This window comes from Anser brachyrhynchus, assembly GCF_964034855.1.
Source record: "Anser brachyrhynchus genome assembly, chromosome: 10".
Lineage (NCBI taxonomy): Eukaryota > Metazoa > Chordata > Aves > Anseriformes > Anatidae > Anser > Anser brachyrhynchus.
The window spans coordinates 20,580,718-20,607,499 of NC_137705.1; the positions used below are offsets into that span (position 1 = coordinate 20,580,718).

Consider the following 26,782-nt stretch of genomic DNA (forward strand, 5'->3'; position numbering starts at 1 on the left):
ACCTGGGCATGTCTGCTGCCTTGGGGAACCATCTCAGAGCTACAGATCTGCCCAGTGACCTGTTTTTTGTTGGTGGTGGGTTATTATTTTATTCATTTCTGTTGCCTTGAAAATGTGAGGTTTCACTGGTATGAAGAATGTGCCACTGTGGGTTGGTACAGCTCCATGCGTTTCACTTGACACTGAAGTTCAGGCCTGCACCATGACGAACAGTGAATTTCGAAGCTGCATTATGATCCTTCACATTCTATACATTTTAAATGTAAAGATTTTGGGGGTAAGAAGCAATGCCTTGTGACATACCTTTATTAGAAATTTGTAAGTATGGGAGCAACAGCCAGCAGTGAAATGCGAGTAGAAGTTTCTGATGCTCAGAATTGCTCACAAGTGATCCACATCCCTCTTAATCTCAGATCTTACCGAATAACAAATCATTTTGATGGAATTCCAGATAGCCTGTGAAGAAAATGGGAATTTAATATCACCAGATAAATATTCTCTGTGCAATGCTTACTCAAGTGTGATGGAAGCTAATTTGATTAATGTCAGAATCAAAAGGGGCATTTCAAGGCATTCACTTTCCTGCAGGAGGTGAAGAAATTCAGAAATGTCACTGGAAGTAATGAGTTTAAATTGCAGCAAGAGACATTTATAATCTATGTTAAAATAAGTATTTGATGGTAAGGAAGGTTATGCACTGGGACAGGTTTCCTGGGAAGAGTGCGTGTTGCACCTGTGTCACTGCCTATTTTTAAGAATAGCTTCTTCTGGAATGACAAAGGTGCAGGGGTGTGAGCAAGGACTAGATGATCTCTGAGGGTTTATCCCAGCTGTATTTTCAGTGTAACACTGTATTTATTATAGCACATGCTTATGTGGTAGCTCCAAGACACTTCGTTTAGAGATCTCCAGCGTGAAAGAAATGTTGTTTCATTTCAGAAATCGTTCTAATAGCATTCTGTTTTTCCCTTTTGGTTGCAACATGTTGATATAGATTTGGATGAGTGCCTCACAGGTGCTCACGCTTGTTCCAGAGGACAATTATGTGTGAACACATTGGGATCATTCTACTGTGTCAACCACAGAGTGATCTGTGCAGAGGGCTTTATACTCAACAGGCATAGAAAATGTGTTGGTAAGATGATAGGTATAAGCCATTCACCACAGCATCGTAATTCTTCATGCTCTGCAATGCATTTAAACCATTTGTACTAAAAGGTTCTCTAGCCATCTTTGCATATGACATTTCAATATGAGTTAGTAAAAACACATGTTCACCATTTGCTCAGCCACTTAACATCATGAGTTGTATGCTATTTGGCTTTTTCCCTAGCAATACATTCTCAGGATACAAATAACTGCTTGAAAGTCATAAAAGTTCATAGGTATGATGACCACAGCAGTTCTCATGACTGTTAAACTGAACTGACTATTATAGCAGTTGATCTCTCTGGACAGTGTCAATACTGCCAAATCCCCAGACATCACAAAACAGCAAAAGTTCATAAGAAATCTGCCTAGGTCGAGGCAGTGGAAAAGATCTGTTAAAAAAATGATGAAATTTTAAAATTCAGATCAGTCCTTTGATGATTCTGGCACAAATTTCTTTGTATAAAAGTCAAGGATGCATCATAATTTTGCTATATCATCCCTGCTGTTTAACTTCTTGTACGAAACTAATCTATTTTTACGAGCATATTTGTGAGGATTTCATTTGCTTTAAGCAGCCAGTGCCTGAGCTTATGAAAAAGTTTCTATTTGGAGTACTTTTCTACAGGCCAGTCTGGAAGGCACTTGAGCTGCAGTAGTGTTATGTGATAATGCCTGGAAAAACCAAGCACCTGGAGACCTCCAGCCACTAATGAAAGCAGTGGTGCTGGGGCTATAATGTCATGGGTGAATACATTTACCTTCTTCCATTCCTGAACTTCTCCTAGTGTTTTTAACATTATTTTTCTCACTGTCACAATCTCGCAGTATCAGAGCTTTAGTTTTATTCCTATCTTTGAAAGCTCTATGATCTCATTGTAGTAATGAGAACATATGGCATTGGAGCATGGTGAAATTTGTATAATGTCATAGTTTAGAGCAGAAGTTTGGTTTACCGTCTTCTGGGTTTTCCTTAAATTGTCAAAATTGGATTATTATTTTTTAATCAGAGATACTGATGAGCATGCAAAATAATGAAGTTATTTAGTTTAAATGAAATGGCTGAGAGAACAACATTGGAAGGAAGGAAGCCTCTACAGCTAAAATACCAGACTGTGAGATGGACTGTAGTATTTACACTTGGCCACAGTTTTTGTGGTGCCTTTCATGGCTTTCACAGAGCCCCCAGCACGTACCGCACTTCTGAACATAAGGTCTGGCAAGTGAGCAGCTGAAGGAGCTGCCTCACCTTGCTTTCTTCTTCTGGAAAATCTTGCCATTAATCCCTTGCTGTTTTTTCTGCACTATGCAGTAGGGATATATCTGTCCTTTTCTGCATCTCTCAATAGTGTTTTGAAACTAAGTTAATGCATGTTTGTAAGCAACTTTGGCAGAAGATGCAGTAGAAGATTCCAAGTGCTTCCTTTTATTCACTTTCTTCCTCTCCTGTCCTCTACCCCATGACATTATTTTTATAGTTTTATTGTGATTGATGAAAGATACGCCTAAGGCATTGCTAATAAAATGGAAGATACAACTCTCATTTGTAAAGCTAAAAAATCCTCTTCTTCCTCACTAAAAAACAAAGCTCTAGATTTATCTGATGCATTTTTTTTTTTAACAGGTATCCTTGTTAAACAGTCTAGAATACTTTGATGTTTCTCTTCTGTTGGTTGGATACATCCTGTGTTCTCCCTACTCGTATACAGCCCTGCTCTGTGCGTGGTGCCTGGAGAACATTTGCTGTATTTGACATTTTTGCTATGTTTCTTGTTGAAGGGGAAAGCCACAAGCATACTGTGGTTTCTGATTTGTGCAACTGCCTCATTTGCAGCCATATTTGCCTAAGTTATCCTTTTCCAGCTTAACTGCTTTTGTGTTCTATCTCAAACACCATAAGGAAAGCTTTGGTAATTTGTTTGCAAATTATTGTTGTTTTAATTATGTTGCTATTTGCACATTTTAGGGACGGGAGGAACAACCCTTGCACAGCAACAAAACAGCTGATAACCTTTTATCTGTTGAATTTCCTTTAGTCAAACTGTGGAAGATTATAATTCCAGGTGCATCCAAGAGCAGATATCCAGAATTCCTGAAAGCCAACCATGCACAATGAAGAGTCACCAGCTGTTTAAATAGCTCGCACACACTAGCTTTGTGTAACTGTGAACAGATATTAAAATGTCTTTAGGGCTGAAAGCTCCATGTTCTCCAGAGATAAGAGCCAGGTTGGGTCTTTTTTAACTTGGATTGTTTTTCCTGGTGACTTTCAGGCAAAGTCATTACCACCACCCACATGCATGCTGATGGGAGACTACTGTTTTATTTTCTTTGCTGTTCTCATCTAAACTTTTCCTCCTGCCAGAGTGACCAGTAAGTGGTCATTTTATTGCTGAACCATAGGGACTGTGCATCAGCAAAGCCACTAAGAAACAGGATAGATGGTGGCAAAATAACAGGTCTAAATAAAACAGCTGTATTCCATAAAATAAATTGACATGAAGTGATTTGAAGAGAAAGAATTCATGAGCAACTACAGATGCAGAACCAAAAAGGTCTGCGTTTCACATTTGTGTAAAAAAAAAAAAAAAAAAAAGTGCAAAACCATTACTTGTATGTAGAAGCATGTGTTGAAGAAATGGCAGTAGGTAAATGTTGATATTCCTTTGCAAAAATGTCAGTTTCTTACATACAACAGATATGCTCAGGGTTCACGCATATGTTTGCAAAAACAATTCCAGGAAAAAAGAAGTGTTACATGATTAAATTTCATTCTGGTTTTTACTGACACAAAGTGTGGAATGTTGTTGCCACACATGTAGCCCTAGTATTTCTCCAAAATTAACTTTTGGACTTGTTTTTAATATATTACTAAATTATTTTTCCTCCTTTCCTGTTTTTATAAATAAAATCTCACCCTATCTCAGTTTTAACTGTGTTGGGTGAAGACAGCAGTTGGTCCAATGTTGACCATTAACTTTGCTTTAAACTGGAAATATTTTTGTTTTCCATAGTGTTCTGTCAATCATCTGATTGACTTGTTGAGTTGGTTTCCAGTACTGAAGGCAGACAGGTTATGGACACTCTTGATTTTATGGGTAATCAGTAGGGAGGACAAAAGGCCTTAACAAAATGTGTTCCGTCCTTGCTCCCCTCTACCTGGTGCCGTGATGGTAGAGCAAAATGATACTAGGAGCATCCTGGCTGAACGGAGCCACTTCAGGCGCTCGTGTACCTGCCCCAGCACCAATTGTGGCTGTAATTGCCAGAGATGCCTTTTCCTACCCTGATGCTGAGTGCGCAGTTTTGTGATAGGCATTGATAGTGACAGCAGCAGCATGGGCTGACAGGAACGTGTGGGAAAGGTGCTGCAGTTCTTCTGAGATCCCCTTTTGTGGCATAACCATTTGGGAAGCTACTCAAAAAGAAAAAAGAAAAAAGAAGAAAAAAGAACAAAGGGGGGTGGACCAAAAATTGGCATGTGTGTTTAATAACAAGGAAAAGGAAGCAGTGGTGGTCTGCTGATCAGTCCAATATCAGAAATGGAGGTTCATGCCCTAACATTGGGCAGGGCCGAGCCTTGCATCTCAGCCGGTGTCACAAACGTTAGGCGTTAGCGATTGTCAGTGTATCACTTGTGCACAAACCTTTCATTGAAAGCAAAGATCTGGCATGCAATCTTTTAGTTTCTATAATTTTAATTTCCTAAAATGCTTTCTGGCCAGCTGCACTTATTTTTTCAAGTACTTAGAATTTTGGAAATTGAATAAAAAATATAACCAAAACCATTAAATTATATATATATATTTTCCTGTGAAGTCTTAATCCTCTTTTTACCTCTTTGCACCTTCTATTCAGGTGGAATACTTCCTACAGTACTTAAGTTGTATTGCAGACAAATATGCTTTCCTCCTAGTGGCTCTTTTGATATACTAAAGTGGCTTAAGTTCATACGATGCAGTGTAGTGCTGACAATTTGTTTATATGAGAAGGCCCTTTGTGGTTTGCAAGAAAAGATAATAATTGCAGATCTGTTGTATAGCCTCTTAAATCATTGGAAAGGCTTGCACTAATTTGTATGTTGTTAAGTGGCTATTCACAGCCATTTTTGTCTTTTTTTTTTAAGTATCTCAAATTTATTTAAGAACTAGATCTAGTTAGGTGAGAGAGATTCCCAGCAGCTCATGTTCTTCTCCCAACACGTGAGGTTTTTTGATTTTGTTTTTTCCCCAAGGCCAGTTAGGAGAATACTGGTGTCTATGCTTCATGCTGATGTGTAGAAACTGGGAGGCTGGATGAGCATTAGGAAGACAAAACCCTGCAAAAGCTTTAGAATGGGCAAATACTTGCCTCTCCGTGGAAGTGCACAAATACCCTGCGGGACAGGCAGAAAGTTATCCAGCTGACAGCAGTGACCCTGCCGTGGATTGATTAGGTGACTTTGGAAACCAAGTGCACAGCATGTGAAGAATAGCAGTAGCTAACGAAACCAAAAACCAAATTGACACAAAACCAAAAATCAACCCTGCAAATGAAAAGTGAATGGGCACCAAGTTGACATGCTGGCCTTACAAAACTCAGTGCATGTCACCAGTTAGCTGACTTCAGCAGGAACTGAAATGTCTTGGTGCTCCTCTTCATCTGTTTGGCAGAGAAAAAGCTGACACATTTTTGAAGACGAAAAGCTTTTAAAGGGGCTTTTCCTGTTTTCATACTCTGCAGGGGGAAGTAATATCTCTGATGTGCTTATCTGGGAATTATGTTCTACAGCCAAAACAAGAATCTTATTTAAACAACACTTGCTTTATTGTGTGATGTGAAAACAGCTTCATGTGCAGAGAAGCCAGATATTGGTAGTGGTTATGGTCACATGTGGCTTTTGTTTGTTCGAGAAATACATCTTAGCTTTATCCAGATCTGTGGAAGTGTCGGATTTTGTGTGGAATGGAAAGAAAGTTTCTCTTCCAAAGCTCCGCTTATTTTTGTTGTTTGTATTTGCTCGTCATGCCATCCCTTGCTTTCATTATTAAGCAAAATCTGAATTTGAAATGATTTTATCTGAGCCTATGTGTGGCTTTTTTTTTTCCAAAAATATGTCCTACATTCCACGATCTGGTATTTAAGTGATTTTTTAAATAACTTTTTCAGTGCTCTACCTGCTGAAATTAGATCTCTTAAAAGATGTAAATACAAATTTACAAACTTAACTGAGCATTCAGGGTTTCTCTCTCCCTATTTTCTTGCGTACCCGGTTGTAATGCTGTTATTCCTTAGGAAATAAGTATAGTCCGTGGCTCCACCTGCAGTGAGGCAGGCAGTTTCAGTACCTATCTCTTCAGCAGTTCCACACCAGCGGCTCCTGTCTATCTGGCAAGAAGCAGCAGGACTGATACGTAGCCCAAGCTAGGAAAACCTGGTAACGAGCAATGAGCATGAATCATTTTCTCACTCAGTTATCCAGGAGGTTTCTATCCGGTAAATGGGAAGCTGATTATCATCCCTCTGCCCACTGCTGCATTTCATCAGTTCTGTCCGTCCCTTGTCCTGCACCATGCACTGCACATTTGGGGAGGGGTCGGGGTGGGAGGAAATCTCTCTGTGATTTGTGTCTCTCAAGTCACTCGGCATTAACAAAAGGTGCTGAAATAAAACATCCTTCATCTGAACACTGTAGCGAAGTCTGTATCAAATATCTTTTGGAAGAAACGGTTTCACTTGAGCTTTTGATTCCTTCCAAAAGAGAGCAAGAAGAGGCAGACTTCTTCATAAATATGAGGCACTGAATTGTTTAACTGTTTCTTGTAGACATTAATGAATGCGTAACAGATACACACACCTGCCAGCGGAGGGAACACTGCGTCAACACGATGGGATCATTTAAATGTCTCCAGGAATTGAGCTGTCAGCCAGGTTATGAACTTAAGGATGGAGAATGTGTTGGTAAGACAAGTGTTTTTCAGCTGATGCAATTGCTGTTATCAGGAAGGAAAGGAAAGGGATTACAAAACATTTTATTCTTGTTGGTCTGTGATATGAGGATTGAACTAAAAGAGGATGAACATTGTGGAAACATTTGGCTCCATAAGCCCCTTCAGTACATTCATTTATTTGAAATAATTTCCAAAAATAACTATAAATAATTTAGAAAATATATGAAACCTTGTGAATTAGGATTTGCCCTGTTTTTAAGGGGGTAGGGTAAGATCTCGCTGATGGAGGAATTCCTGTTATGCTGGCCTGGGCAGCTCTGCTTCCCTCTGAAGGGGCTGATCCTGTGTGCTGCTGGAGACTGAAACACAGCCTGCATGGATCAGGGGGCTGCCTCAGTCTGGTCTTTCCTGTGTTTAGGATGTCTGTCCGCATTTATTTACATTTGGAATGGTCACGGGGTTAAGAAGCTATTTGTCACCTCCCCCTTCTTGGTCTGTGTAGGGCTCTGATAGAGAAGTGAGCCCCAGCAGTGACAGCTTAGCAGAAGCTGCTCTGCAGCGTGTGTGCACGCAAGAGATGCATGCCCTGCCTTTCAGGGCAAAAGCCAGAGGTATTTGCTGCTAAATCTTATACTAAAAAGAGCTTCCTGACAGCTGGAGTAAGAGATGCCCAAGGAAGAGCTCTTGACATGTAGCATAAGGTTATAAAATAGAAATAATCTGAAATCTTGCTTTCCATACAGCTGTCATGAGTAAACCTTGGATTACTTAAAGAGGCTGTCTGTGAAAGTTGTCTTCTGGCATTTCTACCATTTATTAACAATCTAAATGGCTTTCTAATCTTAGAGTTAAGTTAGATTTTAAAATTTACCATTTTTTTTTCAAGTAGCCTTATAATTAATGACATACAAGACTAAATGTTCATGATACTGTCGGACATGTTCATAGCTGACGTCTGATCTTAGGTGGGGCTTCTTCAATTGGGAAATTGAAGCAATGCCTCAATAGCAGCTGATCTGTGCAGCTACTCGGCACAGATCAGTTGGGTGTAGATTTATAAGTCTGAAACTAAATTTATAACTTCGAAGCTTTATGAGTTTGAAGCCTTTTCCTTAAAAAAGGAAGTGTTTTCAGTGTACCTAGAAAGTAGCCATTATGTTGGTGACCATAATTATAGAAGTTCATATACATAACAAAAATGAGAAAGCTGTCTTGAGCTCTGGCTCCAGTGCAAGGAAGAAAAGTGAAATTTGTTATTAATACTGCTACCTTGCATTCTTTTTTTGTTTTTCCAAAATACTTTTCAGAGTTGGATGGTGTTTGTTCTGTGTACTTAAGTGCATATAGGTATACGTGTATGCCTATGCACAAAGTGAAATCCCAGCCCCGCTCAAGTGAGGTTCCCTTTTATTATCAACTTCAGAGTAGGCCAGTTTATACCTAGAATTCTTGTGGTACATAAGGTACAAGAGACTATTTTGCTTTTGAAATAGTCTAGTATACATTTTGTGCACCCTTATTTCTTGTTTCAATTTGTGCCTTTAGGATTTTAAAACCGCAGATGTTTCAGGATCTGTGGTTGCAGGAGATGCTGTGAGCACAGCAGTAGGGCTCAGACTTGTGGCAGGACAACCTGCCACGTTCTGAAGCCTGTGCTGAAGTGGGCGTTCAAGAGCAAACACACCCAAACCTCAGATTTCCTAAAGGCAATTTTGGGTTCTCATTTAAGTGACGCTTTGTTTCTGAGAGAAGAAGCTCTAAACTAGTCAGTATGACTATTGGCAATGACAGTTTAACTAGTCACAAGTTGGTGTTTTGATGTGATTAACAGATATTGATGAATGCGAGAGAGGAACTCACAGTTGTAAAGTGAACTTCGTTTGTCAGAATACAGAAGGATCATTTTACTGTGAGTCAAAGCAACGTTGCATGGATGGATTTTTACAAGACCCTGAGGGAAACTGTGTTGGTAAGTGTGACCGGCAATATGTTTGTAATATGTGCAGCAGTACTGGCCAACACCTGTTTCTTTTAGACTGTCCAAGGCTAAAATTGCATTGACCACATGTAATTTTCCTTAAATCCTGCTGTGAACTTAATTTAAACGTTGCTGCTCTTTTAAAGACGTGTGTAATGAGTTTGAAACTGGTACCATAGCAGACCTTTATCAGCTTTTATCTTTGGAAAATAATAAATTAAAATGAAGAAAAAGAAGTGAGAGCTCAAAACAGACCAGAAGGGTTAAATAGCTTCTCTCACTATTCTAATTCATTTCTTTTCACTAGATATTAATGAATGCACGTCTCTCCCTGAGCCATGTAAACCAGGATTCAACTGCATCAATACCGTTGGATCTTACACCTGCCAAAGGAACACACTGACGTGCAGCAGAGGCTACCATTCCAATGAGGAGGGAACACGATGCGTCGGTAAGCTCAGGCTTCAGTCTCTACTAGGGTGCCTTCCTAGAGGAAAAAGTACATTTCAGTTCTAAAATAACTGTTTTGAGTTACCTCCAGCTTCATAAATTTAGTTGAGGTATGGGAATTTGCTGTCCAAGCAGTTCAATGATTTGTTTGCACTCCAGGATGGTTCACTGCTGCAAGGAGTTCCTCTGGGTACACTGGGTGACATTGCTTTTGACTGCATATGGGATTTACTGACTTCCCTTCTGGAGTGAATGTAATTTAGTTACTTTTTAATCTCATGCTGTCAGTCAAAATCATGATCCTTTGCTGTTTTGTACAGTATCTCACTGTAAGCAATATGATCTGAATCTGTGGGAGGCAGCAAATTGGAAACATTGAATTTGTGGACTCGCAGGGGTAGCAATAAATAGATGTTCTTTGTAGCACTATAAATGGTGTTTCCCTTTCACATCCAGTTGTGCACATTTAGGATAAATTCTCATTTTCTTTGTGAAAAGAATCTTGAAATAGTCACATAGGCTGGTATGCATCTCAATACTGGTTTGTATTTGTTCCAATGTATATATGGAGTTACTGACTCAGAATAGCAGATTTCATGTCTTATTAACATTTGTTCCATGAACGAGCCCACTAGGCACATGGGAACTGAAAGCTTGATCCTTGGTAAGGCTGGCTATGTATTTTTGAATTCCCTTTGTCCTGTGTTACATGGGGTAGGAAATCATAAAGTGAGAGCTGGAAAAATAAAGACATGGCAAATCAGCACTTCTGCTAGTGATGATATCCTAAAGATTTCTACTTAAGTTCCCATTGAATAAAAGGAAGGGTAGAAAATAAATATGTTTTTGTGATGGTGGAGGAAGCCATGTTTGAGGCTGTCTTAATTTGATCACAACTATTGACCTGCAGGCAAAACTAGTGGTGTAGACAGAAGACTCCAGTCAAAAAAGCTTCCACTTTCTACTTTTTGGTCTCTGCTGTCCATCGTGATTTTTCTCCCAGGGCTCTCCAGGCTATCCTTTGCCAGTGAGAAAGTGGGGAAGATTTGGAAGCAGCAGAAGACAGGGACAGTTTGCATGTAGCTGAAGAAATTGAGAAACCTTCCTAATATAGTTCCAGAGGGTTGTTTCCTAAACTTAGGACAAAGTAGTGCAGTCTCATTTGCTGTCTTATATAGCAGCCTGAAATATTCTGGCTGTTACAAAAGGAAGGTCCAAAAGACCTGTCCGTCTCAGCTGTTGTATAGAGACATTTCTTCAGCTGACTTTGATCAGGCCTGTTTCAGCAAAATCAAAAGGACGAGGTAAATTTGTGCCACCAAGCCTGGTGAGCCTGAAGTGTTTTTAGGGTTACCACCATTCCAGCATCTCCATAAATGCTGCCTTTTTTTTTTTTTTTTTTTTTTAACCCCTCACAAGTCAGGAGCCATCACTGAGCAGCTCAGAAGTCCTGGCTGCAGTGCCAACAGTCTTTGCTTTTAAGCCCTGTTAATGACTGGAGCAAATTATCTTCCTAAATTTTGAACTGGTTATTTATAGAATGAACCAGCTTTCTTTATCAGTTGGTCTCACGATGAGAGTGACTGTGTGTATATATGTGACAGAGGAGGAGACTGCCATTATTCATACAGCATTGATATGTTTAAGGCATGATGAGGTAACTCAATGCAATGCAATTACTGTCTTGAATTTATATGATGGACAATGCTTTTAAGGAGCCAGTATAATGACACTGTTTGAGTTTGGGAAGCTAATGTTTAATGTTGATTGGTGATCTCTGCTGTGTGTGCTTTGTGTGAAGTCTGCGTCTTTTGGCATTTCTTGCTGTGACTTTCTTTGAGTAGGTGGAGAGCATGGAGAAGAAAAAGAAAAAGATGCAGTCCTACCTTCCCCTCTCTATGCTAAAAACTCTTTTCTTCAGGGCATTACAGTGGTTAGATTCTTGAGTCAGTTTGAGGTAGTTTTTTAGTAACTCATTTACTGAATCAGAAAGAACGAACATTTTGAAGAGAGATGAATCCTCTAATTCTGTGATTCTGTGACGTGCTTCTTCAGCACAGCTAAACTTGTATGGTTACTAAAAACCTACCTCTTACATTTAACTGAAAAATACTGTAACTTTCATGAAATTTAGTGTGATCCTGATGAGATAATATGTGAGAACTAATCAAAGGCTGAAAGCAATGGAATATATAATTTTGGACAAACTCATGAAATGGTTGCACATATGAATTGATTGCAAATAAAACAATTTACAGATGTGTATCTGCATTTTAAAACTTCATTGGTTCGATGCTACCTTTGCTCTTAGAAGAAAATGGGAGGACAGTGTGTCAGCAGACATCTGTGAGCCTGTCAGGAATCCCTTGCTGGGCGAGTGGCATCCCTGCGATCACTAACCCCAGTGCCAGCAGGGACTGCATTGGGAGGAATCTCTGCCGAAGTATGGAAGAAAATATTTGTCTGCACCTCTCACCGGGGTTGTTAGTCCTCAATTCTCCAAATCCAAGTGTCTGTGATAAGTAACTTGCTTCCATTTCTCTGCCTTTTACTCAGCAAGTGACCGCTTTCCTGAGCATTCTCCAAGGCTGTTGCTTGATGTGGAGCCACCCAGGAACCCTTTGAAATGAAATAGAGTTTGAATTTATGGCTTCAAATAGGGCAGCGACTGAAAGCACTGCTGAAAGGAGAACCCCCCAGCTTTAGACTGCCATCCTAATTAATTGGACATGAACAGGGGCTTGGATTGTCAAGGTAGTTGAAGATGTCGATAACAGGAAGAAAGCAGCATCTGGTGGCTTAGGAAATGGCAGCACTTAGTGCTCAAAGAAATACAAGTTTCTGCGGGTTAATCAGATTTTTTGATGCTTGTCATAGATGGTAACAGGGATTTGTTAAATACTGATGAGCTATTTAGTCATGTTGCAAGTCCCGTAAATCAGCCTGTATTGAAAGCTCTCATCTTCATCTGAGGATTTGTAAAATGAGGATGGAGGTGGTGCATGTGAGTGGAGGAGCAACGAATTTGTTGGTATTGGATTTCAGATGAGAGACCATGAGGAATATACAAATGTGAGTTGATTGAGAAAAGAAAAAAGATCAACAGTGGGAAAGAGCAAAAGGTAGACAGCAGAAGCAGCATTGAAAGGGCAGCTGGAGATGAAAATAGCAATTGCTTTAGTTCAAGGGATGAGCAGAATTTCTGGCTAGTTCTTGTTTTGCTTTAAAAGGCTTGCAGTGACTCACACAATGGAAGAACATCAGAATAGGGTGTTTAAATGTCATGGTTTGATCAGAATCAAAATGTGTTTATATTGAAATGCAGAATATGTTGGAAAGCTCCATTGCATTTCAAGTTGTCATTTTCACTTTAAAATAATTTATTGCTTTTCAGAAGTTTAACTCAGAGGTATGTAAAGCTGACTCAGAATAGCAGAGTGAGAAAAACTGATATTCTATCTGCTCTGTCCAATGGATAACCCTAACAGTTTCTGTTCCTGTTACTGAGGTGTTTATTTATTTTTTTAAATTATTATTTTTATATTATTTTTTTAAAACAGTATTTAAACTAATTGCTCCCTCTGGTTCTATAGATGTGGATGAATGTCAAACTGGTGTACACCGTTGCGGTGAAGGACAGATTTGTCATAATCTTCCTGGGGCTTATCGCTGTGACTGCAAGATGGGCTATCAGTATGATGCATTCAGCAGAACCTGCATTGGTATGTAAGGCACAAGATCAGATGAAACGACTGATTGATTGAGCCTTGGACCTCAAGGCAGTATTTAGCACTATTGTAGTGTGCAGTTATTAGTTCTGCAATGCGGTGTCTCAGAAGATAATGGAATCACCTCCAAAAAGCCGTCGTTCAGTCAACCAGCCACTTAGAGCTCTGCCACTCTGTGCTATGAGTATGGACCAAGTGTCCTTGGGTTTAGTTTGGCTGCAGGTTATCGATTAAAGTCAACTGCAAAATATTTTCCTATAGGTTACGCTTCTCCTGCTGTGGAAATTTATCTTTCTGAAGTCTTCACAACTTTCTTCATAAGAGACCATGATACAGGATTTTGTATTTTATCACTACTATACACCAATTAGAGCTCAAAGGCAGACAGCATAAAACCTGAGGTTGCAGCATTTCATGCTCTGCAAGTCAATCTCTGACACTTCTTAAAAATACCGTCCTGCATCTCCTTTGATGCTTTTGTTTATGAGGTGATTCACTTGTTATCCTGGCAGATATAAATGAGTGCTGGAATTACCCTGGACGCCTGTGTCAGCACACATGTGAGAACACCCCTGGGTCCTACCATTGCACTTGTTCTTCTGGTTTCCGCCTGTCTTATGATGGGAAGCACTGTGAAGGTACGAGACATGTTTTCCATGAAGAAGTATTTGCACTCTAAATTAAGGAACTCTAGAGAAGTTGAGGTGAAATACAAGTACAGTAAGCCCATGATGTATGCATGCTGAAATTTGTAGGTGCTGAATTAAACATTCAGACTGTCAGATAAGAGTTGTCAAATCTTCGTGCCTTGTACTCACCCAGTCAGCAATGCACCTGAAAGGCTTCCCCATCACTCCCATGCAAGCAGTGTGTGTTCCCCCAGTGGTGGGCAAAGCTGCCGGGTCCACACAGCTGATTAAGTGTCAGTGCATTATTACTAGGTTAAGACACAAAGATGCATTCTGGGCACCTTTTCCTTCTCCCTGTCTTCTTTTTACTGTCGACTTATTTATAGCAGTAGTCTCTTTAGCTTCCATGTTTTCTCAATAAAACAGCTAAGTGATTGGCTGTTAATGTTCAACCTCTGCTTTTGAGCAGCTGTGCCTTCCCCAGCACAGTCACCATTTAGAAGTTATGTCAGATGGTTTGTTTAGGTAATTGGACTTTGGAAAGTACTGAAGTATAAAGAGCAGAGGGCATTGTGGTTTTAATGTGTGCTGAGATACTCTCCTGGAGTTAAAGAGCATCTCTTATGAGAAGCCTTCCAATATATGTGGTTTGGACGTTTACAATGTTTACAACTTAATCAGCTCTCACTGCAATGAAAATCTCTCTTAGTCTTCTTTTTTATTTTCTTTTATCAAAATTTTGAAGCTGATGTAAATTATTGTTTTTAAAACATATAGAGTGTGCAGCAATCAAAATATTATAGTGGCACATATTTTGTTCTGCAGTCACTTTTGTTGTGATTTAAACAACCAAAAATGCTCTAGGAGCTTTTGGATCTCATTTAAAATATTTCAGCTAGAACAAAGCTTCCATTATTTCATCTTTGCTTCTCCTCTTTCTTCCTTTCACTCATATACTTTTTCCTTTCCTTCCATATGAGAGAAGAAGAAAATATAATAAAGTTGAAATAGGAGACTTTTCATTCAAATTTTAATAAAAATGAATCTTATTAGTGACAAAACTTGAAAGAAAAACTAGATTTTGAATTGAATGGAATTTTCTGAAGTTTTCCATGATTTTTTAGGCAATGGTTACAGATTTTTAATTAACTGTAACATATAAAGTCTGAAACAAATGTTTGTATGCATATATATGTTTACATTGGCATATATAGAAATGAAATTTAGGTGGAATACACATCCTCATGCTTCTTGGCATCCTGCCTAGGGAGTAGAGACATCTTTGGGGGACAAATTAACCCATCCTTATCCACAACGTCCAGAAGGATCTAATAGCTGATCTTAGGGGCAAGAAATAGTGGAAGATTCTGTTCTGAACTGTTGCAGCAATTTCTGTACCTTTGTTTTTGGATACAGATGTGAATGAATGCGATGCAAGTCCCTGCAGCCAGGAGTGTGCCAATGTTTATGGTTCCTACCAGTGTTACTGCAGGCAAGGTTTCCAGCTAGCAGAAGATGGTCATTCTTGTAAAGGTAAGGCTGCTGCTTTGTCAGGCCAAGTTAAGTATGTGCACACTCTTTAACAGTAAGTGCCGTCCAAATTTCCACAGCATCTGTGCTGCACAGGTGATGCCTGAGGATGATTGTGAGTTACACCCCGCTGCAGAGAAAGCAAAAGAGAACTCTAGCTATTGGAAAATTCAGTTCATTTTCATGCCTGCTTGGGTCTGGAAGAAGTCTGTGTGACCATACAACCAGTGACACTACTGATTCATGGGGCTACAGCTAATGACTGAAAAAGTTAGGAGGGAAGAGATATTTATTTATACTGCAATGGCTAAAACTTAAATTCAGTTGAGGTTGGGTGAGGGCTTGCTCTGACTTCTGCTGATGGTGGGTTGCAGAGTGATCAGAATGGAGGCAGGAAGGGTTTTACCTTTTCCTCTTAAAGTTACCAATACTGACACATACTTTGGAGAGTCTCTGTTCAAGAAATGGTGAAGAAACCCATGTTCTTCCAAGCACAAGGCAGCTCCCCAAGCAATCCTAGAGGAAGAATTTCAGAGGTACCACAATGAGATTTTCAAACCCAGATGTGCCGAGACTTACTGTGCTGTTCCGTGAGTCCATGAAGCACTCATGTTCAACATTTCAGAAAGCACGATCAGCTGTCCTAGACCAATATCAAACCTTCATGGTTGCATTCTTTAAGAATATTTTATAAATGTTTAAGTTTATTTTATACATTTGCCATATAAGAACTTCCTGGTGTTCTACAGCCTCACTTTTGAGATGACTGGTTTTCTTTTTTTTTTTTTCTCCATATGTTTGTAATTGTGGTGTTTTTTGTTGTTGTTGTTTGTTTGTTTTCCAGATATCGATGAGTGCACGCAGAGTGCAGGCATTCTTTGTACTTTCCGCTGTGTGAATGTTCCTGGTAGTTATCAGTGTGCTTGTCCTGAGCAGGGATATACCATGGCAGCAAATGGAAGAACCTGTCGAGGTAATGAGGAGCTTGATGAACTGAAAGCATTATGTCATGAAGGTTTAATCCTTGGAATGATCTAAGACATTACAATTACTCAATCAAGTCTCCATTTTGGATATTAGTCATTGTTAAAAAGCCAGTATTTGACAAAATTGACAGATATTGGTATCTACAATGTCTTTTTTTTTTCCCCATGTTAGAAAAAAGTAGTGAGGTGGCTATAGATGTGAGCTGATTGTTTAAGTGCGTTCCTAAGGGAGCTCCCTTCATCATCCAAACAGGGGCATCTGATTGCTTGCACAGGCTGTATGTGCACCTTGGCTCATCAGATCTGTTTATTTAGAGGTGCCAGATGTTCAAATCTGTGGCTTCATTAAAAGTTGCAGTTTCCTGCCCCAGAAAACTAGGAAAGAGAATGCAGGAGCTGTAATGGGGATTGGAACATTCAGAAGTCTGCCACATAGGCTTAAATATTTTGGTATTCATAGATGTTAGTGTAAATGACATGTATCCTCCTCCCACACACCCCTTTTCTCCAGGATTATAGAAACGTATTCTGGGTGCCTCGTGTTTTTCATCTGGTATGCAGCTGTCTGGTTTTGAAGTAAAAATCCCCATTTCCAGAGGATGCACTGTGTAATGATGATTGAAGATCTGATTACCTTTATGTACTCTACATGCATTCCTGCAGTCGGTTACACTAACTACCAGGCATTTCCTGCTCTTAGTTTTTCAGGAACCCTTCATGTAACTTTTGGTTAGGTATCTCCTATTCTCCTATGCTTAAATTCTCTTCTTAGTGGTAACTGCAGTGAATTTGCACTGTGTGAATCATGAATGGCATAAGCATACTTGATCCTGCCTTTGGAGCAGAGAATTAAACTAAATGACAATGAGAATCTTTCCAGGCTTTTTTTTTTAATATGTTTTTGAGTATGACTTCAGAATCCAACTCCAGATGTACCCACGTGCATTTAAATCCTTATGTAAAAGTCACCTTTAGAAAACCTGCAGCTATAACTTTCCTGTATTTTTTTTACTGTTAATTTTGAGTGCTGGCAGGTTAGTTGCCATCTCTGCCAGCACTGAGATTTGAGATGAGGATGTCTTCCAGAGTTAACAGTGTGAGTCACTGCATTAATCTGCCAGCACAGCTCTCCTGAGCTGGAGGTACCCAGGGTGCTCCAAGTGCTAGAGGTGAAAGAAAAATGTTTGCCACATGGACCTAGGGATTGCACTTGCATTGTCTGTCATGTGAAATCTTCACTGCATGCTCACCCTTTGTGCAAATGGCTTCTATTGTATAGACTAGCCCTGCTAAGAGAGTTATATGGTAATGCTTGCAAAAACTTTTCAAAGATCCTATACCATCTGATACATGCACCCTCCTTAGAGGGTGAAGTCGGCTTACTTGCAGAACTTAGCAGATGTGTAGCAGCTCTGTGGATGACTGGGTAAGCTGGCATTTCAACAGGCCTTGGAAGTAACCCCTTGGGTATGTGGCCCCCCCTCTTTTTTTTTCTTCTGAAAAAGAAGAAGGTCTTCTGAAAAAGAGGTCTTCTGAACACATGCTCAGAGAAACAGCCTGAGCTGATGTCAGCTGGACTAAACTCAAGAAGATTATACTGGTTTCCACCAGGTGAAGATTTGGCCTCACTTGCTCATCATCTGACTGGTTCTGAGGAGTTATGGGTGGTATGTTCTTTGGACCCCTTTTTCAGATGAATGAGCTGAATCTCATAACAGTCTCAACATATGGATCTTTTTGGAGAAACTGTGTATAGTATTTTGCAGCAGAGCCAAACTGGTGAAGTGAGTGTTTTCATGACAATGACTGCAATATGGAAGAAATTTTCTTTACACCTAGGGGCACTTCTGAGAACCAGCAAGGGATTTAATTTACTTTGATTCTCTCTTACTTCCTATTGTATACTTTTCTTTGCAAAACTTTTAAACCAGTCAGTGCAGTGTATGAGATCAGTTCTCATCCCAGGGGAATGGAGGCAGAGGGAAGTTATAGTTTTCCTCCAAAGAGTCTGTCTCTTCTGTGACAACTGGCAGAACTGCGGAGTCCTACACAGTTCACGTAGTTTGTCTGTTAGCATTTATTTCATTTTAAAGCCTCCGTGCATAGTCTAGACATTTGGGAGTACACAATGTGACTGTGAGGTCTTTGCCAATATTTTCTGCTCAAGCTGGATTCTTGTTATTGCATCTGGTTTTCAGCATTTTAAGGTCCATGGCTTGGGCTTGTGCATATGTGTTATTTAGGTAACCACACTTATGCTCCAGGCCATTAAGTGTCTTTGAGCTTTAAATATTCTTTGTTGCCTTCTGCAACTTGACTTATAATGGGGACATACTTCTATATATATATATATTTTTAATGTGACTTGTTCTAACATGTTGTTCTTAAGTTCCTATATTTCGTAATAGTCAGGCTGGTGGAGCTTAGGTCTCCTGGATTATGTAGCTGTACAGCAGTAGTTACTTTGGTTTGTATTTGCCCCCTGCTTCAATCCAGAGCAACCTCCATGCGTGGATAAATCCTTCTGCTGACATAGCCCGGCTTTATCAACTCTCAAAGTCAGTGAGAAACTCCAGTTTGCTTTTAACACCAGTCAGTTATGTTCTGATGGCATTTGTTTATTCCTGAGGGATAACTTATCACTTATAACTTAGCATAACAATAGGCTGTGAATGGCAAACGTGTAGGCAGACATAGGGTGTCCCTCCCCGGTCCGTTATATGGGATCCCTTTGGGGAGGGGTGTCCCCTCCTGCAGGCTGGGTAATCTGGGGAATGTTTGTTTGAGCAGGGTGTGCGGGCATTGTACAACCTCCTCCATGAAGGAGGATCCATTGCAGTCACACATACACTAGGCAGTGCGTGAGGGGTTTATAGCAGTGCCCTTTCATCAAGGACTGTCCTCGGTGCTCACACACAGTGCCTGCAGCGTGCACAGGTCCATGCAGAGCTCTGCCATGTGAGACCACTTAGCTGCTTTCCCAGCTACTGACTTACCGCACGTGCACTGTGCTCACACACTGAACAACATACGAGCGTTGTTTAGAAACACCTTGCAAGACATAGCCCTAGGCAAGGAACTGTGGTTCAGGGACTACCACTGACCTGTGAAGCTGGAAAAATTGGCCAATCACTTTCAGGAAACTGTTTAAAAACTATCTTCCGTCGGAATTGCTGAGGAAATCTTACACAGCAGCTGCGGGGTGGACAGCAGCTGCAGGGTGGTCTGAGGAGTTTAGGTTTCCTCTGTCTCAGACTGCCTCTATCTGGTTATTATTCTGTTCCCTTTCAGCCTAGCTTATAATATTCCTAATGACAGATCTCTGACACATCAGGAGCAAGAGAGAAAATAACAACACAGACAGTTCGACAGTTCTGTCTTAGATGTTCATGTTTGTTTTGAACCTTCAATGTTTTGTTTTATTACAGAGGGAAGCTGCAAGACAGGATGATCTTGGGTTTTAAGAACTTTTATCCTTCTGATGCTTATTCTCCACTGAAAGTTAAACCCTGTGTTGCATCAGAAGTGTCTGGAATGAGAATAGCTAGGTTGTAAGGAGTGTGGAAACATTTGCAAAGCACTTGTAAAGAAACAAACCTCCCCTGTGGCAGAAGGCCAGCCCTGGCCATGCCATGGGTGGCTGCAGCTGGCCACAGCCTCTGCCACGCAAGGGAAGCTCTGTCCCAAAGAATGGAAAGGATCACACGCTGCTCACAAAGAAGAGTGGACTCCCTTGTTTATTGCATACAACACTGAATGGTACTGTCAGCTTCTATTAACTGATAATGTCAAGGAAGGAAATTTTTTTCCACAGAAGATATATTGCAGCCCACAAGTTGTGATTACTTACCCTATCTTTTCCCTTGGATTTCTTCTTGTTAGATATCGATGAATGTGCAATAGGAACTCATAACTGTTCAGCTGCAGAGTCTTGCTATAACATCCAGGGCAGCTTCCGCTGCCTGTCCTTCGAGTGCCCTTCCAACTACAGAAAAGTGTCTGACATGTAAGTACCGGGGTGCAGCAAAGTGAGCAGCCGTGTCCCCTGGCTGTGGTCTGTTATGTAGTGCTTTACCTTGGGGGTGGTTGTACGTGCTTAGAGCTGCAGCAAGTTGCTTTGGTACCTGGAGCAACAAGACTTTCCAAATACAGAGTTTCTGTCCATTTTTCCCTCTTCTTCCAAACCCTAGGACCTCTCTTTGCTCTCCAGCTGCTGTAACGGCAGTCACCGGAGCTTCAGTCATGCTTTCCCAAGTTTGCCACAGCTCTAAAAGGACTCTGTTTACATTTAAGTTTAAAAAAAATAATCCCTGTCGCTTATATTATTGCAGTAACTGCTAGGCTGCGCAGTGCACCACTCTTGTAGTGGTTTTAGGGTTCCCTGTTGAATATCCAAATTGCATTTCCTCAGGGATGGTTGAAATATTGAAGGGGAGCAGGATAAGAAGCTTGACAGGTTCCAGAAACATTGTACCTAGTAGCACCCAGTTCCTAAACCATTGAGAGGTCTCGGGGCCCCAAAATCTCCCTGTCTCAATGGCTGCCAGCACTTTGGAAAACCGGAGGAAAGTTGAAAAGTAATCTTGAGTTTCGGAAGGGGGAAATAATACTGAATTGCAAGAGAGACAGAAATATGGAGGAGCATGGAGAGAATCTCCTTTCTTCAAAAGTGCAAAGCTGTATTCACCGTAGGAAATCACAGTTGCTTTATGACTTAAAACATATTTTTCCTGCCTTATAGAATTAGAAGCTTTTCTTGAGGAGCTTGCTTTCCATTCCCTTGTTTTGGTTTTCCTGGAGCACTGTCCCAAGCTTGTGCTGTCAATGATGAATCACAGACAAGCTCTGTGCTGCTTGCAGCATGACTCTGGCTCTTTTCTTGCTGTGGAGCTTCCCAACACATCTATCCCTGTCCATGATCATTGTCTTCCACTGTTGTACTCTGACAATTGTATCATTTACCAATGCTTTATGGGCACTGTAAAAGCAGAACAAGCAAATGGTAATTACACAGCTGAAGTTTGGTGCTCCTCTTTGTTTAGCACAGGATGAAGACTTTGTTGACTTTGCACTTCTCTGAAATACATATATTTTTACCTGCTATTACAAGGACACTGATTTTATTTTTTTTCATTTTGCTTCTCTTAGGAGGTGTGAACGGATCAGTTGCTTTAATTATCTGGACTGCCAAAATACCCCAGTGCGCATTACCTACTACCAGCTGAACTTCCAAACCAATATCATGGTCCCAGCTCATATTTTCCGTATTGGACCATCGCCTGCCTATGCTGGAGACAACATAATCCTCACTATCAACAAAGGAAATGAAGAAAACTACTTCAGCACTCGAAGGCTGAACTCATACACAGGCATTGTCTATCTTCAACGACAAGTGAAAGAGCCCAAAGACTTTTTGTTAGATGTTGAAATGAAACTGTGGCGTCAGGGAACATACACTACTTTTCTTGCCAAAATTTACATTTTCATCACAGCTCATGCATACTGAAGCATGTATTGACATTGGAATTTATTGGTGCTATGCTCTTTACTTGTTCTACCAAAGCTTAATACTGTTGAACTGGCATTTAATGTATCTAGCCTTTATATTATTTTTCTATCATTGCTTTAAACTTTTTTTTTTTTTACTGGTTGTGTAAATTAAGTTAATTTTTTCCTTTTTTTTGTTTGTTATGTAATTCTTCACATCATCATTTGACAATGAGTGAAAGAAGGATTAGAAAGGCAGTACATACATTATGTTAAATGCTGGAACCTTTTCTTAGAAATTATTTTTAGGTTTAGTCACATCTGCAAGGTATTGCACTAGAGAGGAAAGTTGTTCACTTGGGAGCATTGCTGCTTGCCATTAAGTTGAAAAACCTTGAGCAATTTCTCTTTACTACACAAACTTAGTTTGGCCACTGAGGTTTCTCTGTGTTGAGATGCTGCGTCAAGAGCTATGTGCAGACATTGATGGTTAGCTCACCTCGTATTACAGGTTTGTTTCCTCTTTCCATCTTTTATAATATGTTGCCTAAAAATATATATAAATAAAAGAAAACTCCACGAGTGAACAAGCCTATGATTGAGCCTTGCTTTAGTAGGACTGTTCATGTGCTAAGTTTTTGCAAGACCATAGCCTTCAGAGTGTATCATGCTTTAGGGTAAAAGCTTGCATTGCCATTTCTAGTAGTTGTCATTATAGGTTCTTGAATTCCTCTCCACACAAACCCATTCTATTTAGGTTACTATAGGTGTAGATTAGATGTATTGTAATTCTTAAAGGAATGTTTTCCAAGAGAAAACAAGGAAATAATAAAATAATCAACTACTGTCCCTTATTTTAAATCTTGGGTGTACCACTGAGGAATTATTTGCAGTTTTAAATAAACAAAAGGGGAGTTGCTTCTGTTCTTCAGGAAAATGACTTCAGTTGTGTTACCAAATGACACAGAGGAAAATGGTAGTTAAATTGGCAGTTTGTATTATGCCGTTTAGAAATAGCACAACTTAAGTTTTGAGCTGGATTTCCTCTAGTTCCACAGGAAACTGGATGAAGTCCAAAGCTGTCAAGGCCAGATGTGGTAAAGCTTAGTATAATCAAACTATTTGTTAGAATTTAGAAATGAACATCAGAACTTCTCTTTTTTTCCAAAGAAGAAAAAAAGCTCCAGTGTTGAAATTTACTGAGCTTCCTTTGTTCCAGCTATAATTACTCTGTAAAATGTTTTAACGGAAAAACATAGCTACAATATATTGATGTTTACTACACTGCGGTTTAATAATCTATTCTTTCCTACAGTCAATCTTGTTTTGAGCAGCATGCACATTTAAAAAAAAAAAAAAAGAGAAATCTGTTCTTCTGGCTTTTTATGCCATGATCAACACTTTGATTATATTGTAAAATATTTGTTTGAAGTGCAGCTTAAAATCTTGTGAACACTACCTATAGGCTGAGAGGAAAGATGTACTGTATGCATTATATTCCAAGGCCAACTTCTACCACTTCCAGTAAGTTACTTCTTTAATTTGGCCTCCCTTATCAATAATAAAGCAGAAATCTCTCTGTATCTAACATCACAAAAACCCATTACTAGAGAAAAATCATTCCTATTCACCAGTTGTAAAATATGGGATATCTGCAAGTTTGCATACATCAAGCTTAGCTCTCTTTTTCTTTTTTTCCTATAAAAATAATTTTGTAAAAGTGTTCTTCCATCTATCTTTTATTTTCCATCCTTAACAGTTTCATAAGCTTTTAGCAAGGAAGTGCCAACAGAGAAACATATTTATGCAATTTGTCATCTCAATTAATACATATCTTACAGCTACAGGCCTGGCAAGATGAAGAGGCAACTGCAAGAACGAGTAGGAGAGACTTCCAGATTCATTACACAGTATACATGTTAAGTGGTGAAACATTTCTCCATGCACCAGTGGGGAACATCAAGAGTCACTGAAACCCAGAGTTTTCCATCAGCATTAGTATTTGATTGAGTGTAAATGATATTCAAGCCTTGACAGTCTTTCTTGTCAGAGAACAAATGGACAAGCCATTTGTTACTTGGAGACCTTCTGCTGACTAAAAACAACCATAGTCAATCATATTAAAGATCTGGCAGTTTGTAGCACAGACTTTTCATTTTCTAGACAGGTAGTTGATGAAGAAAGTTTTAGGAAAGGCTTTGCATGTGATTATAAGAGAAATGCTATGTTGTTTAAAAAAAAAAAAAGTCTTCATCAGCACTGTGTGCAGCAGGCATTCAATATGGGTATAAATGCTTAGTGCAACTGGTCAAAGCAAAGGAAAGGCTTGTGGTAGGTAATTGCATGTGTTCCCCAAATTGGAAATGGGCTTTATGTGACCTTTCTGAACAATGCATGTTCTGTTTAATTTTTCAGGTTACTTACTCCCTACCTCTTTGAAATCTGACCTCTTTGTACTTGTCATTAGTATTTCCTGGGAGATCCAGTGATTCCAGAGACTGAGGAAGGTCAAATGTACCATTGGAAGGAAGAAGAAATGAAAACCTGTGTGTGTCCTGGAGGCTTGAGTAGGTCAATTACAGATAGACACATGAGGTTTTCTTTTGACTGGAATATACTTAACAAGTGGTTGAAATGCTATAAATAGCAGTAGATGGGTGAGAAAGATGTTTGTAGCTAGTATTTGGAATGATTTCTTTTTTGCACCAGGGAGGAAGTATTTTCCTATCTCTGTGTGCAAAAAATTCATATATGTGGATTACTATAGGTGCTGACTAGTTGGTGCTAGCTTTCTTCTGTGAGCCTGTTATAGAGAAGAGGCATCAAAGTGCTCAGCTTGTGCCCTACTTGTTGTCCTCGCAGTGGAAGACAGGAGTATGGCTGTCCATCACGGAGAGCAAGCTGTAGACTTCGATGGTCCAAGCCTCTACAATTAGCTCTAAGATCCCACAAACAGAACTTTATTCACTTTTATTTCTCTCCTCCTTTATATCTGTTATTCCTTAATAATGATTTAGGACAGAAACATATTTCAAACTTATGGATTTTATGGTTTGGATCATTCTTTGAGGCTAAAGCTGTAAAAGGGAATAAATTGCAGTAAGTTTTAACATCAGAGCATGAGAATCTCCTGTGCAAAAGGGCACATGGTGCCACTGTCCTTCTATAGGCTGCCTCTGCGTGCTTGTCTCAGCTCTGGGAGCCTGGGTGTCGTTATGAAGCTAGCAAATTTTCTCCTGTGTCACAGCCGTTAGAGTTTTCCTGATACTGAGCACCTGCCAGCAATCGGCTTTTGGGTGGAGATGGCCACAGGTGAGGGCCATTTCCATTCTGTGCCTGCTGGGGCACTGGTTGTGCTTGCACTCTTGCTCTGGTGTATGGTATCATGGGCTGTAGTGTTCTGAAAAATGTTTTTCACAATTCAGCCTTAACCAAGAGAAAGCTGAAAACTGCATGCACAAGATGGAAAACAAAAAGGAGCAAGGTTTAAAAAAAAAAAAAAAAAGTATGCTTTTACAGCTCTCTGGTACAGCGATAAAAAGGGTAATAAATTTGGTTTTCTGTGTGGTCCTAGGTAAAGGTTTGTGTATGTGATTAAAACTGATGTCCTTTATGTGTTGGTAAGTTTTTTATTTTCCTTCAGACCTTTGCAGGGTGAGAATTTGATTTCATCTAGTTTGGAGGATCCGTGGAATGTGTTGCAGATTCTTTGTCTCCCTCCTTATTCTCTATAGCTAATTTTATTTTCATTTTTTTCATCTTTACATTGTTCCCACCCAGGCTATGAGGAAGAGAAAGCTCCAGCTGGGGAGAATTAGGATTCTGGGGTAAAAATAGATTTTGAGGTTAAATAAAAAATATCTTCCCAATTTCAGTGTTCTCTGCATGATGGAGACATTCATTTTGAAGTGGCTATTGAAAATTAGGATTTAATTATATCCTGTGCCAGTGATGTGAAACTGAAGTCACAAACTTGAGCTTTTTGTCTTCTAAAACACCTTTTTTTTTTTTTTTTTTTGCATTTGCTCTCTGAATTGTAGTTTATGGGTAGGATCGTTCCAGAACTTAGGAGCTCTTTAGATAGCCTTCACCCTTCGAGGGGTCCTGATCGATGTACCCTGGCATGTGCTGCCTGAGATGCTGGTTGGCAGCAGCGGGCCAGCCTGGTGTCAGTCCTTGTCCCGGAGCTGCTCTGTGGGCTCTTCTCATTGCCGTTTGCAGTACGGGAAGAACGGCTTCTTCCAGCTGCGTCACAGAGCAGGGTCTTAATTGGCCCAGGGGGCTTTCTTGGAAAGATGGTGACATTGGCTTCCCATAAGCCAAGGCTCCTGCTGTAGTAAAGTTTTAAAAAAATATCTGTTAACATGTGTTGTGGATTTTCCTTTTTTAGCTGGGATTGGAGAGGGATAAGATGCCAGTGTGGTGCCCTGCATCCTGGGAAGGGAGGGATAGGAGGAGATCCTTTGTATAACAAGTCTTCTGAGTGGTAGCCAGGAACTGTCAACTGCATAAATTCCCAGCAGGATGTTTTAACTGCTTGGAGCTTGGGGTGGGGTGATGATAATGGAGGGCTGGAAGAGTTTAAAAAAAAAAAAAAAAATTTACTTTGGATTAATGGCAAAGCATGCAGAGTGACGAACTCTTCTATGTGCCACCATTTCTAGAAAGAATTATGGAACGTGTTAGTAACAATAACTGACTCCACCTAAATTAAGGAAAATACATCCAAAATAGAGATGTAAACACCTTTGAAGAATGGGAGTGTGGAGATGCCTTTCTATGCCTTGATGAAGGTGACTTATCATAAGCTTTACCAGGCTACACTCCAGAGAGGGTTTTTGGCTCATTGTGGTTATGGAATAGTTGCGCCAGATGCACTACAGAGGAAGGTAGATTCTCCCCAGCATCAATGGCT

At 39.9% G+C, this 26,782-nt stretch overlaps 1 protein-coding gene across 7 annotated transcripts in view; it reads left to right on the top strand.

The window, feature by feature from the left end:
• Positions 1-22,454, top strand: part of FBLN2 (fibulin 2) — a 104,874-nt gene extending 82,420 nt beyond the window's left edge. For 6 of the 7 annotated variants that reach the window (XM_080607047.1, XM_080607048.1, XM_080607049.1 and 3 more), the window contains 9 exons: positions 6,955-7,089; positions 8,911-9,048; positions 9,365-9,508; positions 13,101-13,229; positions 13,748-13,873; positions 15,281-15,397; positions 16,239-16,367; positions 20,263-20,386; positions 21,529-22,454. In XM_080607047.1, coding sequence (XP_080463173.1) covers positions 6,955-7,089; positions 8,911-9,048; positions 9,365-9,508; positions 13,101-13,229; positions 13,748-13,873; positions 15,281-15,397; positions 16,239-16,367; positions 20,263-20,386; positions 21,529-21,886 — 1,400 coding nt within the window. In that variant the 3' untranslated portion in view covers positions 21,887-22,454. The remainder of the gene's footprint in view (positions 1-6,954; positions 7,090-8,910; positions 9,049-9,364; positions 9,509-13,100; positions 13,230-13,747; positions 13,874-15,280; positions 15,398-16,238; positions 16,368-20,262; positions 20,387-21,528) is intronic. The other variant, XM_080607052.1, reaches the window with a different exon arrangement.
• Positions 22,455-26,782: the final 4,328 nt, after the last annotated feature.